General features: G+C 39.5%; 1 protein-coding gene across 1 annotated transcript in view; it reads right to left on the bottom strand.

The window, feature by feature from the left end:
• The window catches only part of sec23ip (SEC23 interacting protein), a 114,134-nt gene that overhangs the window by 94,893 nt on the left and 2,247 nt on the right, over window positions 1-16,994 (bottom strand). Inside the window, exons 2-4 of the mRNA XM_080205740.1 lie at window positions 9,131-9,675; window positions 3,510-3,711; window positions 388-581 (exon numbers count right to left, since the gene is read on the bottom strand). Of these exons, the coding sequence (XP_080061866.1) occupies window positions 388-581; window positions 3,510-3,711; window positions 9,131-9,675 (941 nt within the window). The remainder of the gene's footprint in view (window positions 1-387; window positions 582-3,509; window positions 3,712-9,130; window positions 9,676-16,994) is intronic.

The following is a 16,994-nucleotide window of genomic DNA, read 5'->3' on the forward strand; positions in this document are numbered from 1 at the left end:
AGCAACTGAAGGTGTCCGAGTGGAATCACTGCTGCAGCTGAAATCGGTATAAATTTTCTTAAGATTCACAGATTTAATCACTGAAAAAGTACAACAGAATCATTTAGATACCTGAGATTAGGTGATCTACATTTTCTTTCACCAGGACAGCTGTAGATTGCCCTGTAATTAACTACTAGGAAAAAGATTAATTGTAGTTTAAGACATGAATACATGTCAATATAACCAATGTAAATGCAAAATCCCTGTTGATTTTCTTTGTTTTACTCTTTGATACAAGATACATGCAGTTCTTTGTGAATTACTGACCAGGGATTGCTGGCAGATGCTAACATTTTTCATATAATTTTAAATGGCAGCTGAGTATAGCTCCATGGGATACTGTACCTCCAACTTCTCACTGAATTCCTCAGAATAAGGAATAAACCTGCTGTCCATGTCCCCCTTGTAAAACCACGTACAGCGTCGCACTTCAGATGGTTCCTCTTCCCAGTATACAGCATGCCGCGTACGATCATACAAATGAATATCATAGCGGCCTCCATCAGTGGACACTATCACATTTTCTGGATCTGGTTGTACTGAAAGTTTTAAATTAAGAGTTATTTTAGATTTTGTACAGAAAATTGTCAATAAATGCAAAATAAGTACTCTAAATAACAGTTATACAACCAGGAAAAGTAATCTTTTGTATGACAAAAATGGTGGTGACCAAGCTGACTAAATGGCATTTGTCCTGCGCTCGTAAACATTTCAAGTCTGTAAAAATGATCTGGATAATGATCAAAACGACATCAAAAATAAGAATTCTATGTTGTTATTATTTTTAAAATTCTTGCTCCTGTCATCCTTCTGTTGGTTAAATATCTTTTTGTTGTCAATGGCTGGCTTTTAATTTATTTCCTCACTTCAAACTGGTCAATAATAATGCAAGAAAACAAATTATACAAAACTTTTATGAGGAAATACCTCAAAAAAGTAGAATTTTCAACCCTAAAGGTATTAGAAAAGTGCTTAAAGGGAGGTAAATACTGTGAAAAAGATAAATCCAGATAGTTATTTCAAACTAAATTGAAGGAGTAGGGCAAGGTGACACCATTTCAAAAGAGTAAAACTGAAATTTAGAACCAATATCTTATCCAAATAGAATGGGCTTTTTTAGATAAGGGTAATGGACACTGGATTGAAGAACTAACTAGATATTGCAAGCACAGACTTCTCAGGTAAATAAACTGAAGTGGGCCAAATGACTTGACTTATCCTCAATTATCTTACGCTGAGGTGAAAGGAGGGGAAGTTTCCTTTTATCTCCCAATTTGGGCATTTAGGTATATGACACTTACCTGGTTAATATAATGTCACACATTGGTGCAAGATAGGTTCCCTCACTGCCTTATTTTTCCTTCACACAGTGACACAAAGCAGGTCAACATTACAAAACCACAAACAGCTCAATGATGACCAGGTGAGAATGGAATTCAAAATGTGGATTTCCCACTCAGTAGATCAACACTGTAGCCTTTTAAAAAATGTCTGCCAATATGCATTTTATTCTATTTATCAGTTGTGCTTATACCATGGGAAAATTAGTCACATCCCTTTGACTTAACCCATTGTTGAGGATAAATGAACTGTAAAGAATACAATAAAAATTAAATTACAAAGACAATATGCTGTGACAGCAGTCAACATAGACTGTGGCGAGAGACTAAACTGCAAGTTTGCGCTGACTGACATTGTTATCAAGCAGCATAACATGTCTTTGTTCCAGTCCACATGGGTCATAAAATCAAAAGCATTGTGTATATATGCAACAAAATACAAACAACTGGTTATGATGATCGAAATAAGCATTTTTGTACTCAAACAGCTAATGTTGTAAATTTAGAGTGGCATGGTGGCACAGTGTTAGCACTGATGCCTCATAGCGTCAGGGACCCGTGTTTGATTCCTGGTTTGCGTCACTGTCTGTGCAGGGTTTGCACGTTCTCCCAGTATCTGCATGGATTTCCTCTGGTGCTCCGCTTTCCTCCAACAGTCCAAGGTATGTCAGCCATGCTAAATTCTCCCTCAGCACACCCAAACAGGCGCCAGTGTGGCGACTAGGGAATTTTCACAGTAACTTCATTGCAGTGTTATTATAAGCCTACTTGTGACAATAATAAATTAACTTAAACTTTGGGGAGTAAAACCAGAGTCAATTTTCTGTACTGTTCAGCAACAACCACCATTCAAACTGAGTGCTATGTACATTGTTTCATAACTTTTATCATGGAAGTGGTTGTGTCCAAAGGGCATTGTTCAAGCAAAGTAGAATTTAAATTAGTTCAATACCATCCATTCTCACACTAAATATTTCAACCAATACCATATATATTAGGCTAGTAGCAAATTCAAAGGTTTATTGAAAAGTACCAGAACTTTTAAAAGTTACTAGAGAATAATAGGTTGATTTATGTCATAAGTACACATCCTTTACATTTCTCAGTTTTTAAAAACGTAATTTTTCTTCTCCAATTAATAATTCTAAAGAATGATCTTTAAATTTCATTATAGTGTAAGATCCTGACAGTTCAGTAGAAAAGTATCCCTAATAGCGTATTAATCATCAATAAAATTCCCAGATTTGATAATCTAGTATGTGCTTACTTATCTCATTTACCCAAGATTAGGCAGCTTGGCAATAAGGATGGGCACAGTAAAACGTCTGACAACACCAGGTTTAAGTCCAACCGATTTATTTGATAGTACACTCACAAGCTAGTGAGCGTACTATCAAATAAATCGGTTGGACTTAAACCTGGTGTTGTCAGACTTTTTACTGTGTTTACCCCAGTCCAACGCTGGCACATCCACATAATAAGGATGGGGACATTAAATGTAGCTTTCCTGTTCGTAATTCATCTCCATGGGCAGGTGTTGAGCAGAGCAAAGATGGGCTTCACAAATATGGCTACCACATACGCTACTAACACCAGCCATTTACAATCACACATATGTGGCTGTCTACATGAAATACCAAGCAGCCATAGACCACTACTGTGATTAGCTGAAATGTTAATATGGCCAAAGTATTGAAAATAGCTTCTTTATGATATGGTTGCAAATGATTCATTTGTTGTACATCGACAGCTCATCAAGGAAAAAGTATAGGAAACAAAAGATTCTAAAACTATTCCAAGTGATTTATTTCAATAGTCGTTGAGGATAAAACTATTACAGCAGATACATAACGCTTGGATGGCTGCATGTCAGATTTAATGCAAGTAAATAATTTTCTGCAGTAAAGAACACTTTAATCAACACACAACAGCAATTCAATAATGCTAGATCTGATTGAGACAAGTCAACCTCATTCTGGACACTATGCAACTTGATACTGGACAAAAATGGAAATGTGCAAGAGTCACAAAGTGCATAAGCTATTGGACTGAAGTTGTCTTTAGTCTGAGAACACACAGGTTACACAACAGCTTTAAAAATCAGACAAATAGTTTTTTCCTACTCACTGGAGTTGTAAACATCCTCGAGTTTTGCTGTGTCCAGAAAGCTGAATGGCATCCAGATTGGTTTGCCTTCCACCAGCTTGCAGTAGAACCAATGGGGCCGCACAGATTCGTAGAAGTTATACGGCAAGTTCAGTAAAGGTTGTATTGCTGTTGAAATAGGTTTGGAAGCAGGGGGTGGTAACATCGACTGCCCCACAGTTGCCTGAAAAGAAAGGGTATATCAATCGATATTTTTTCAAAGGACTTTGTGCAGGCATAATTAAAGTCTTCTTCTTGTCAGAAAGTAGCAGCTAACCTGGGCAAAATTAATAGTTCAGATACAAGAATCATTAAGATTCTGAAAAACAATAAATTCCCAAAAATGTACAGTATTTATTCCTTGACACAAGGCGAACAGAGAGGTTTGAGGGGTATTGGGACTTGATTTGAGGGAATCTGCAGACACTGGGAAATAACCAGTAGATTGGAAACAGGCAAATGTAACACTGTTGCAACCTCTGGACCGAAAACAGTTCCTAACAAAACAATGTAAATTCAAGTCATAGAGGTTTACAGCATGGAAACAGGCCCTTGGGTCCAACTTGCCCTTGCCACCCTTTCTTTATAAACCCTTAAACTAATCCCAATTGCCTGCATTTGATCCATATCCCTCGATACTCATTGTACCTGCGTAATTATCTAAATGCTTTTTAAAAGACAAAATTGTACCTGCCTCTACTATCATCTCTGGCAGCTTATTCCAGGTAAAGCTTCATCTGTGACAATTACAACACCATTCACATAAAGCTCATGTTGGCCATTTTACCAGACTATGTGCGATAAGATACATTTGTCTGCATTAAATTTAGTCTGCCAATGGCTCTACTTTCTCAGAAAGCTATGATGCTCACCAATTTTTACAGATGCATCATAGAAAGCATCCAGATGCATTACTGCTTGGTATGGCTCCCGCTCTGATCAAGATCTCAGGAAACTACAAAGAGTTCTCAATGCAGCCAAGACCATCATGTGAACCAGCTTTTTTGATTCGACTTATTATTGTCACATGTATTAGCACACAGTGAGAAGTATTATTTCTTGCATGCTATACAGACAAAACATACTGTACATAGAGAAGGAAAGGAAAGAATGCAAGAGTAATGTTACAGTCATAGCTATGGTGTAGAGAAAGATCAACTTAATGTGAGGTAGGCCCATTCAAAAGTCTGACAGCAGCAGGGAAGAGGCTATTTTTGAGTCAGTTGGTACACGAGCTCAGATTTTTGTATCTTCTTCTGACGGATGTGTGCAGTCCTTGATTATGCTGGCTGCTTTTCCAAGTGTAGACAGTGTCAATGGAAGGGAGGCTGGTTTGAGTGATGGACTGGGCTACATTCACGACCCTTTGTAATTGCTTGCGGTCTTAGAGCAGGAGCCATATCAAGCTGTGATACAACCAGGAAGAATGCTTCCCATCTCTTGACTCAGTCAACTGCTTCTCCTGTATGTATTCTATGAACAGTATACTTTGCATAGCACACAAGAAAAATAATTTTCATTGTATACCAATACATGTGACAGTAATAAATCAAATCAAAGTTATTCTACAGAGTGTTTAGCACACAGAATGGACTTTCAGATCAAAAATACTATAGATGACAACCTTAAAAACACTACAATAAATGCAAAATACTGCGGATGCTGGAATCAGGAACAGAGACAGAAAAATGCTGGAAAATCTCAGCAGGTGCACACTCCTCCCTACTTTCATAACATAAATAAATGCTGACTCTTTCCTCCCAAGGGTCACCTAGACACAAAACGTTGACTCTCTTCTGTCTCCGCAGATGCTGTGGAGATACTGGCGTTGGACTGGGGTAAACACAGTCAGAAGTCTCACAACACCAGGTTAAAGTCCAACAGGTTTATTTGTAGCAAACGCCACTAGCTTTCGGAACTGGTTGTTCCTTCATCAGGCTGTTCCTTTGTCACTCTGCAGATGCTGTCAGACCTGCTGAGATTTTCCACCATTGTTTTGTACTTGTGTTAAAAACAAGTTAGATGGGAGAACTTTAGGATCATTTTACATGGACCAACTGAAATTGGCAGAATACCCTTCCTCATCCATAATCCTCCAATGTTGTACGCTTTCCTAAAAAGCTGAACATAAAGTATTCCTGTTGATTTCAACCTGATCCACAACAATCTTCCTCATTCAACCGGTGTCATTTTTTAATGTTTAACAGGCAAGATCATGCTCAGCAGCACAGTACAGAAAAAAAGCGTTTTCCATTGGCTTCAAGTTCTACAAAGCCAAGAGATATATAGGTAATAACAAATGAGAAAGTATACAGCTGGGATTTTCCCCAAGAGATACAAATTCTCCCATGTGAATCCCATTCTCCAAGCTTCAACATGACCCATTATTACGCTGTTAGCAAAGGCAACTAGGGAACCAGGATTAAAGACAGAGTGGCTTAGAACTGGAAAATATTGATTTAAGGTAATGAGGGTTGATTATCCTTCTGCTGTCTGGTGGGCAAAGGGACTGTGTCACTATAAGCCAAACGTAGCCAAATGAAAACAAAGGTAACTAGAAGGAAAAATTCAACCAATTCCTGTCTGCAGCAAAATAACGCTGTGAAAAAAGATTGTATCTGAGCTGATAGTTTTGGAATTTCAGATTTGGAAGTTCTTCCCTTCACTTTATGTATTAATGCTATTCATTTCAGCTCAGTAGGAGTCAATGCCAAGTTCAGTTGGATAATTCCACACCAGGGTTGGGACAGGCAATTAAGGTGTCAGGCTATGATGAAATATTAATACAAGAGTCAGACCAGAAAATATTAATTTTGAAGAAAGAAGTCAGATAACCTAGTGTTTCAGGAAGACAGGAGATGATGGTGAGTAGAATTTCTGCGCTGACACTCTTAAGAAAAAGTAAAAACACATACAAGATTATTGTTTTGTGCATGTCACCAATCTTTAGTATTTTGCCAATCACCACTTTTCACGAGTGAGCTTACACAACAATCATTAGAAGTACAAGACCAGGGTTTGGCCATTTAGCCCCTAGAGCTGAGGAGGGCAACCTGCAGCCCGAGGGCCACATGCGGCTCATCTGGGTTCCGAGTGTGGCCTGTGAGGCGTTTTGTTGACCATTGCGTATGCACAGGGTTGCCACAGTCAGCTGATTTCCATCCATGCAATTTTTTTTGGACTGGTGTGGCCAAAGTTACACACATGTAAAACAAGGGCAAGTGTAGTGAGGAACATGCTGAGTACATACAACTTTGATTGAGAGCCGTGTACTCCCTCTGTGTCCAAAGTGTAAATATTTATTTTGTTTTTGCCATCTGAAGTTAATGATACTTCTATTGATATATAACTGATTAAGCACTTTTTATAATTTATGAAATATTAAGTACGCATTAAATGTATTTAATCTTATTCGTGGGGTCATGGTTAGTGAGCAAGCCCGATCTCAATCTTGCGGCTCACTGAGATGAAGGAGGGCCACTCATCAGGCTCACACACTAGCCAAGGTTGCCCATCACTGCCCTAGAGTCTGTTATGCCATTTAGTGAGATCATTAGAGCAAACACAGCCAAATCTGACCTATAAGCCACACATGTGGTTCTGTCACAAATCAACAGCTCAGGATTTGCAGGAGGAATTGTGCTGAGGCTCAGTGTTTACTGTTTCTAAGGAGTAAATCAAACAGCAATTTCCAAGTCGAGGCAATTAAAAATGGAAATTAGTAAGTTGATATCCAAGTCGCTCTGCTTTTACTAAACTCTACTATACGAATAGCTTTTCAAGAAACTCACCATTCAAATACATTCAACAGCCTGACGTTGTGATACTTGAAACTTATGTGATAGATATTCACTGAACATGCCAGAAAAGGTTAGAGCTTCTCCACAAGTGCAAATGAATGTTTATAATGTTTAGCCTGGCAAATATTAATTACTGCCAAGCAACTTCTTTGGTGGTGACAACCTACTTTTACAAGTGAGGACTCTCATCCTTTCAAATTTTAATTATTGGAGTTTTTTTATGTTACACAAAGTAACCCTTTTCTTACCGTCAAACCCATCTTTCTATCCCCCTCAATTTTGCCTTATTTGATGATTTTATATTAAATTTAATATTCTAACTCAATTTCTCTGATTTAAACTCAGTCCCATCTGACTCCAGGTTCTTCAAACTGATTAGTTAATAAGTCACACTATTGTTTGTCCTTTTCACACAAGTCTCAGATCTCTCTGCAGAAGGAAACTTGGTCTAATAAACGTTAAAAACGCTGCTATTAAATTTAGCACTGAAGAAATCCACGTATTACATTTCAGACAGGGCACTTAAACCAGCAACCTACAAACAAATAAAAAGAACGTGGCATTTGAGTGATCGTTCACACCTATTGTTACCGCATTAATCTATTCATTTGAACTTAGTAGGAGTTAAACAAATGGACTCCACTCTGGGGTTGGAACAGGCAGTTAAAGAAGTCAAGCTTTGATGAAACAGTGGCATAGTGGTTAGCACTGCTGCCTCACAGCGCCAGGGATCCGGGTTCAATTCCCAGCTTGGGTCACTGTCTGTGTAGAGTTTGCACATTCTCCCCATGTCTATGAAGGTGTCCTACAGATGCTCCGATTTCCTCCCACAATCTGAAAGATGGGCTGGTTTGGTGGATTGACCCGAACAGTCACTGGAATGTGGCAACTGGGGAAATTTCACAGTAATTTCATTGCATTGTTAATGTAAACCTTACTTGCGACTAATAAATAAACTTTTTTACTTTTTAAAAACCAGAGCCAGATGTTTACAAAGAAAATATCTACAAAGAAAGGAGTCAGATAAGTGAGGGCTTCAAGAAGACAGAAATCACTAATTTCTGATTAGTGATGCCATGGGACAAAATATTGAAAAATTAAAACTTGAGCAGAACGTCATAGCATTTTATATAGATACACAGAATGAATCTTAGCAAATTTGACGAAGTGCATCTGATCATAGTTGTTCTGTGTACACACCTGCCTGAAGAATAAAATGAACTATATTTCAACACACTTAAGAATTAACTTGAGTCTACTTTTGGAGGAAGCTGAGGAAATGTGCATGAAAGACACAAAGACCCAGATCAGGTTACAAAGCAGTTCAATGTTTACATGTTTGGTCTGTTACCATACAAATAGATATGTAGGGTAACGTGAGCCAATTCCCAGAGAAAAATAATGCTCAGACATTTTACAGGAGCAAATGATACCACTGAACCCAAAATAGTATGTATGATAGGCCCAGATTCTTCACAAAATTATTTGTTTTCTTTTTAATCAACATAGGGGAATGGTGTGTACCCATAGTGTAAAGGAAAAATGTCACACCTTCATTATTCCTGCAACACTTATACCTGTAACTAAATAATCATTATTTAGCTAATAGATGTTCATTGACTTAAATCTGAACTGTGAAAAAGCTACAAGAGTTACTATGCAAGCACTTCACTTCTGGGGCCATTGCTGGACCTGGCTCTGGGGATTGACTTTTCAGATAGTCTGTGAATAAATGGAGGATTATACGGATAATGCAACAAGCGATAACAAGTATTTTGACAGTTAAGCATCAACTTAACCTACCTGTGGTGGAGATGTTGGTGGTGTCTGGTAAAGATGATTGGCTGGGGCAGTGGACTGAAGAGGCGGCATCTGTTGGTAACTCTGGCTTTGACTTTGTTGCAGCTGAGGTGGTGTAAAGTAGGGACTGGCCCGGCTACTCTGTAAATTCTGGCGGTAAGGATTAAAATTCTGCTGGGTCTGAGGAGGGGAGACAGATGTGAAAGCAGTAGATGAGGAAACTCCATGCTGAGTACTCTGATAGGTTGTGTTAATATACTGAGAGACAGGGGGAACCATGTAGCCAGGCTGCGACTGCGGGCTCTGAAATGCAAAGGGATCCTGTGCAGATTGTGCTGTAGAAGTAATGGGTGCTTCAGCTGGAGCCTTTGGAAATGAAGCTGTCCCTGCAGATGGTGCTGCCGTTGTGAAAGAATGGTGTCCAATATTCGCAAAAGGATCACTATTGGTTACAGTCTGAGCGAAATAGCTGAATGTTGATGGATGGTTCGTGGATGCAGAAGTCTGACCCACAAAACTATCCTCCTCACCAACATCTGTCGATTCATCTGTTAGAAAACACAACGGCAAAACAGAGATTACCGTTTTAAAATATATTTAAATCATTATCTTGCTTCTTTCAGACAAAAATACTTAAATATAACACAGAACATTTAAAGTTATAATTATTTATTTAATGATTCTGATTTAGCAAGCAACTATTTTAAGGAAATTGGATGAGTGGGCTCATGAATGAATCTGAACTTATTAATCACTGCGGCCACCTGAGTACCTTTAACATAGCACAATAGTATAGGCTACTGGGGAAATGGGCAGGGAGGAAATCAGATTGTTTAAAGTTTATGTTTATTTATTACTGTCACAAGTAGGCTTACATTAACACTGCAATGAAGTTACTGTGAAATCCCCTGGTTATCACATTCCAGCACATGATCAGGTACACCAAGGGAGAATTTAGCAAGGCCAATGCATCTAACCAGCACATCTTTTAGACAGTGGGAGGAATCTGGAACACTCAGAAAACCCATGCAGGCAGGAGAGAATGTGCAGACTCCACACAGACAGTAACCCAAGCCTGGACTCGAACCTGGGTCCTTGGCATTATAAGGCAGCAGTGCTAACTACTGTGCCACCATAGCTGCTGACAAAATCAAGGAGGGAGAGTCAAAGAATAAAGTTTTGAGGGGTTTTGAAATGGGAGGATAAGGTTCACAAACAGAATTCCTAAGTGTGGGTTAGCGATCACTGAGGGTTGATGTGAACCGGGTAATTCAGCTCATAAATACTGCGAGTTCAGTAATTTCAGCAAGACAACTTTCCAGAATTAAAAGCACTTGGCACTGAAAACAACATTTTGTTTTGATCTAAACAGGATTTTGTTGACTATTTTGATTTTTTTTTAAAAGCGTGATATTGATTCTGAAACTCATTCAAGAGCTTCAAGGCACTTCATTCAAAGGTTATTTTAACCCCACAACCAAGAAACTTTGTTTCTGAAAAATGAATTCTTTTTTATTACGACTTTGGAAACAAAATTTAACTTTCCTTGAAAGCAACACATAAATACAACTGGATGAAATATCAACTTATAAAAACAATGTTTTTAAGATTAGTTAGAAAATACAACAAGTGAGAAAATTTAAAACATGCCCCAAGGGAAACACACACATCACCATAATAGATCTTTGTGGTGATTTATCTCTGGCCAATATTTTCAATAGAAAATATGCAACTTGACAATAGTCCAATGAAAACAAACAGATTTTGCCTCCATCAGTATTTTGTTCAGCTTATATTTTCCTTACATCTCAACTAATGAATATTGTCACACAAATCCAGAAACAACCGCACATTTCTCGATAGTACCCAGTTTTGAAACTGTTTAAATAACAAAGATGTTGACCCCTACAACAACTGATGACCAAATAAAAGAGAGAAATTCACTGAAATCAGCACAGGCATAACCAAACTCAACAGACAAAACCAATGTGAAAAGAAAGATTTAAATTGAGGTCTATATTCTGGCAATAACACAACCATAATGATAAGTCCAAGAAAATGCAGGACATTATCTTGACATCTAATAAAAATCATAATGTCACTGTTATTTTACTGCAAATTGCAGGCTATTAGTGTTCATTGCTATTAAAAGATAAACCAGTCAGCAACTTCGAGTGACTGCACATGCTCAGTTAAAAATAAAAACCAATACCTAAAGCAAAACATCTAATGCTTCCTCTATTGTTAAAATCAAAAAAAGTTAGGTTCTCAGCTAACTTCAAAAGTTCCTACCAAGTCACATTGCTCCTTCACAAGCTTCTCTTTAACAGTAGCTCACTGATAGACTTGGCACTGAAATATAAGGAATGCCATGAGGTTGGAGTTCATTACAAAATATACCCACTAAAGACACCAACAAAAGCTAGGGTTTGTCCATTGAAACGTAAATCAATTAATGTTGATGAATCTTAATTACTGGCAACACCCCTCTAATCCTGAAAATGATTTTCTTGTGGAGTCTCATTCTTTCAGATTAAGAATTTTTGAAACATTTTCTTTGTCTTGTGTCTACTTCCTTAATCCCATTTTTTTTAACTTCAATGTGTGTCACTTTCATTACATGATTTGGCATTCAATTTACAATTTCTAATTTGCAATTCGTGGTTAAAACTTCACATGTCTCAGCAATCTGGTTGACTAAAGGGGAACACAATCGCTTACCCTCTTAACATAGATCCCAGATCCCCTGAAGGGCCTTTTTGGAATTTTTAATTACCACAGTTTCCAGTAAAAAAAGTGGGACAGTGGTTAACAAAGCTGCCACACAGCACCAGGGACCCGGGTTCGATTTCAGCCTTGGGTGGCCATCTATGTGGTGTTTGCACATTCTCCCTGTGTCTGCGTGGGTTTCCTTCAAGCGCTCTGCTTTCCTCCCACAATCCAAAAATGTGCAGATTAGGTGGCTTAGCCCAGTTAAATTGTCCCTTAGTGTCTCAAAACATGCATGTTAGGAGGATTAGCGGGTTGGGCTATGAGGATAGGGCCTGGATAAGATGCTCTGACAGGGAATTGGTGCAGACTTTATGGGCTGAATGGCCTCCTCTGCATTGTTAGGATTCTATGAAAAGTCTGCAGAAAGTCTGGGTTTTGAACCATTTATAGAATTAATTACTCTGGTTTGAAATGAGGTATGTCTGTTCTAAGAATTTAACTAAAAGTAAGATTTTGGGGTCAGACAGAAAAAGCACATGTTCCTTTTCTTTGTGCTCTGCCTTTTTTCGTTCGGCTCACGTTCAACTCTTGTTGCCCCTTGTGATGCCTTGATCTTCTTTTGTGGCTTGTAATCTTCTTGGCTCCTGGAATTTTTCCTTTCTCTAAATTACTCATGTTAGTTTTTTCTTGTGCAGGGTGGTGGACGGGGTGGGGGGGAGAGAATATATTTGTATGTGGTGGGTGGGGGGGGTGGGGTTCCTTTGATTGTCATGTACGTGGTGGGGTGCATGGATTCTGCCATATTTTAGGGGGTGGGGAGAGGTGGTTGTTGAGGTGGTGCGTGTTAGGGGGAGGGGGGGCTATCAGGATGGGAACTTTAGTTGTGCTCCCAGGGTTGGGGTGGATGTCAAGGTGGTATGTGTGTTGGAGCTTTTTTTTGGGTTTCCTGGCTGGGGAGGTTTTGTGTGCACGCTGCTGACTAAGTCTCTGGATTGGGGGAGCTTTTTCTGGGGGGTTTGTTGTCTTCCTGTATCCTGACTCTTTGGCCTCCTGTGTATGTGCCTTATGAAGAATTTAACTAGGAGTAAGCCATTTGACCATCAGTAAAATCAGTTTTGATATGATTGTGGCCTTAACCCCACCTACCTGCCTGTTCCCTATAAACTTCAATTCCGTTGTAGATCTATCTAATTTCTTGGTGCATATTCAATGACCCTGCCTCCACTGCTCTCTGGAGTAAAGAATTCCAAAGACAACTGACCCTCAGAAATAAATTCCTCCTCATTTCCATCCTAAACAGAAGATCGCTTACTTTTTAATCTGTGCCTCCTCATTCTCGATACTCTGATGAAGGGAAGCATTCTCTCAGCATCTACCCCATCAAGTCACGTCAGAATCTTATACATTTCAATAAAATCACCTCATCCTTCTCTAACTCCAAGATGATCCAAACTGCTCAACCTTTCCTCATAAAACAAACCCCTTATCCCAGCAACGAACCTAGTGAACCATCTGTGAACTGCTTCCAAGACAAGCGTATCCCTCCTTAAGTAAAGAGAGAAAAACAGTCACTGTATATCAGATGCACTCTCACCCTGTACAGTAGTAATAAGACTGCACCACCTTTACCTTCCAACCCTGAATATTAAACACCAACATTCTATTTGCCTTTCAAACTCCCTGCTAACCTTTTGTGGTTCATGTACAAGGACACCCAGATCCTTCTGTAGTCTCCTATTTAACTAATATTCTGTTTTTGTAATCTTGCTGCTGAACATCACCTGTTCCTCAAAGATTAATTTAGTAATTAAAAAAAGGGAGACAGTAGCATATTGATAATGTCACAGATCTTGTAATGAGATCGGCATATGTGAATTCAAACTTCACCATGGCAGCTGGTGGAATTTGAAGTAATAATTCTGAAACATAAAGCTAGTCTTAACACCATGGTGACCATGACAATTACCAATGACTGTTACAGAAATCAATCTGGTTCACTAATGTCCTTTAGGAAAGGCACATTTCCATCCTTACCCGATCTGGCTTACATGCGTGTCCAAACCCCCATCAAAGTGATCTACTCTTAAGAGACCTCTGTACTCAGTTCAGTCAATTAGAGATGGGCAACAAATGTCAGTGATATTCACATCCCATGAAAGAACAAAGTAAAGAATTAAAAACTAGAATAAAATTTGGTCATCTCACCCCAAGCGTTGAACAAAGAACAAAGAAAACTACAACACAGGAACAAGCCCTTTGGTCCTCCAAGCCTGCACTGACCATGCTACCTTATTGAACTAAAGCCCCCTACCCATCTGGGGGACCATATCCCTCTATTCCCGTCCTATTCATGCATTTGTCAAGACATCCCTTAAAACTCATTAGCATATCTGCTTCCACCACCTCCCCTGGCAGCGAGTTCCAAGCACCCACCAGCCACTGTGCAAAAAACTTGCCTCGTATGTCTCCTTTAAACCTTGCTCCTTGCACTTTAAACCTATGTCCCCTAGTAATTGACTCTACTGCCCTGGGAAAATTCTTCTGACTATTCACTCTGTCCAAACCTCTCAATCTTGTAGACTTCTATCAGATCACCTCTCAACCTCTGTCATCCCAGTTTCTCCAATTTCTCCTCATAGCTAATGGCCTCCATGCCAGGCAATAGCCTGGTAAATCTTTTCCGTACCCTCTCCAAAGCCTCCATATCCTTCTGATAATGTGGCGACCAGAATTGAATACTATATTCCAAGTGCGGCCTAACCAAGGTTCTATAAAACTGTAGCATGACAGCAATCTCTGTAGTTACATCTTACCACAAACTTGATGACTTGGTCACCCAGGAATCAACTGTGGTTCTGAGCACAAGATGAAAGCAGTTTTAACTGCTCTTAGCTTGAAGGACTCCACTGAATCATTTAGATAAAAATTCCAGAGTGATTGGAAAATTAGGCTTCTGAATGTTGATTTTTGATAACGTACATTTGAGAGAATTTATTAAATCTATGCAAGATAACTTGAAATTCATATCTTAGTGCGGAGATATTTACAGAAAGAGATGCGCTGGGTTCGACCAGTCATCTTCATGCAATTCCCCTAATAACCCTAACCCTAACCCACTTGCTCCTGAATAAATATTATTGTGAACGTGGCGAATCAGGCTGAAATCCAAACAGAAGTTTAAACTGGCTCGCAGCTGGGGAATAGGATCACTCTGTTGTTGCTGTGCTAAAAACACAATTCATATTATTCAACAGGTTTCTTGTTCTTAAATCCTGTCAAATTGATCCCTGTACCTCCACCACCACCATTACCATTGTATAGTTTGAACACAACACAAGGAAGGTTCCATAGCTGAGCATGTGCCATGAACACACGGCATAGCTCAGAACTTTCCAAACCACGGGTCATGATTCGTAACAGGCAATTAGATGAACCATTAAACCAAGATCCCGGGTAGCTTTTTAGATTGAAGATCTTATGACATTATTCAAAGATGATCAAAGTCCTCCTGATGTCTTGGTCACAACTGATCTCTCAAATATAACCAGATCAACTACATTTATCCATCTCACCGTTTGTGGGAAAAGATTGACTCAGAATGGTTGCTGACATAACAGCAATCTTTACACTCAAAAGCAATACATTATGCCAAGCTCTCAGATGTTTCACCATGGCCAAAGTTTTTTTCCACAATTAAAGTATTTAATTGAATGCATAAAGAAACTGTGGGCAAAAAATGTTATTTTTTCAACTTACAAGATATTGGGCAGCACGGTGGTTAGCACTGCTGCCTCACAGCGCCAGGGACCAGGCCAGGATTCCTGGCTTAAGTTTAAGTTTTTAAATGAGTTTATTTATTAGACACAAGTAAGGCCTACATTAACACTGCAATGAAGTTACTGCAAAATTCCTCTAGTCGCCACAGTCTGGCACCTGTTCAGGTCAATGCACCCTAACCAGCATGTCTTTCAGAAACTGGGAGAAAACCGGAGCACCTGGAGGAAACCCACACAGACACGGGACGGACGTGCAAACTCCACACCGACAGTGACCGAAGCCAGGAATCAAATCCAGGTCACTGGCGCTGTGAAATAGCAGTGCTAACCTCTGTGCTACCATGCAGCTTGGGTCACTGTCTGTGTGGGGTCTGCACATTCTCCGTGTCTGTGTGGGTTTCGGTGCTCCGGTTCCTGCCACACTCCAAAAGGTGTGCGGGTTAGGTTGATTGGCCATGCTAAATTGCCTCTTAGTGTGAGGGGGTTAGTAGGATAACTAAGTAGGGTTAAGAGGATAGGGCCTGGGTGGGATTGTAGTTGGTGCTGACTTGACGGCCCAAATGGCCTCCAACTGCATTGTAGAGATTCTATGATTCTTTAACTCTAGGTTTGAATCTGCATTGCTTTAGAATCACAGAAACCCTGCAGTGCAGAAAGAGACCATTTGGCCCATCGAGTCTGCACTGACCACAATCCCATCCAGGCCGCATCCCCATATCCCGACATATTTACCCGCTAATCCCTCTAACCTACGCATCTCAGGACACTAACTGGCAATTTTAGCACAGCCAATCAACCTAATCCACACATCTTTGGACTGTAGCAGGAAACCAGAGCACCCGGAGGAAACCCACACAGACATGAGGAGAATGTGCAAACTCCACACTGACCGTGACCCAATCCAGGAATCGAATGCAGGTCCCTGGAGCTATGAAGCAGCAGTGCTAACCACTGTGCTACTGTGCCGCCCATATTTACCAGGATAAAAAACATTATTCATTCAAAATTGAAATAGAGCCTTCCAGGTATTATGATAACTAGATCACAAAAAAATCTGTTTAGAACAGGTGGCATTGCAATTATCTCTGAGTAAACTTTAATATCTACTTATATTTGGGAAATGTTAATGCCATAGAACATTACAGCACAGTACAGGCCCTTCGGCTCTCAATGTTGCACCGACCTGTGAAAACCAATCTAAAGCCCATCTAACCTGCAATATTCCAAAATCATCCATATGTTTATCCAATGACCATTTAAATGCCCTTAATGTTGGCGAGTCCAAGCCCTTTCTACTGTCTAGTAAAGAACCTACCCCTGACATCTATCCTATATCTATCACATCTCAATTTAAAGCTATGATTTCAGTCAAAGGCAAA

The sequence above is a fragment of the Carcharhinus amblyrhynchos genome, chromosome 17 (assembly GCF_965287045.1).
Source record: "Carcharhinus amblyrhynchos chromosome 17, sCarAmb.v2.hapA, whole genome shotgun sequence".
NCBI classification, from domain to species: Eukaryota; Metazoa; Chordata; class Chondrichthyes; order Carcharhiniformes; family Carcharhinidae; genus Carcharhinus; species Carcharhinus amblyrhynchos.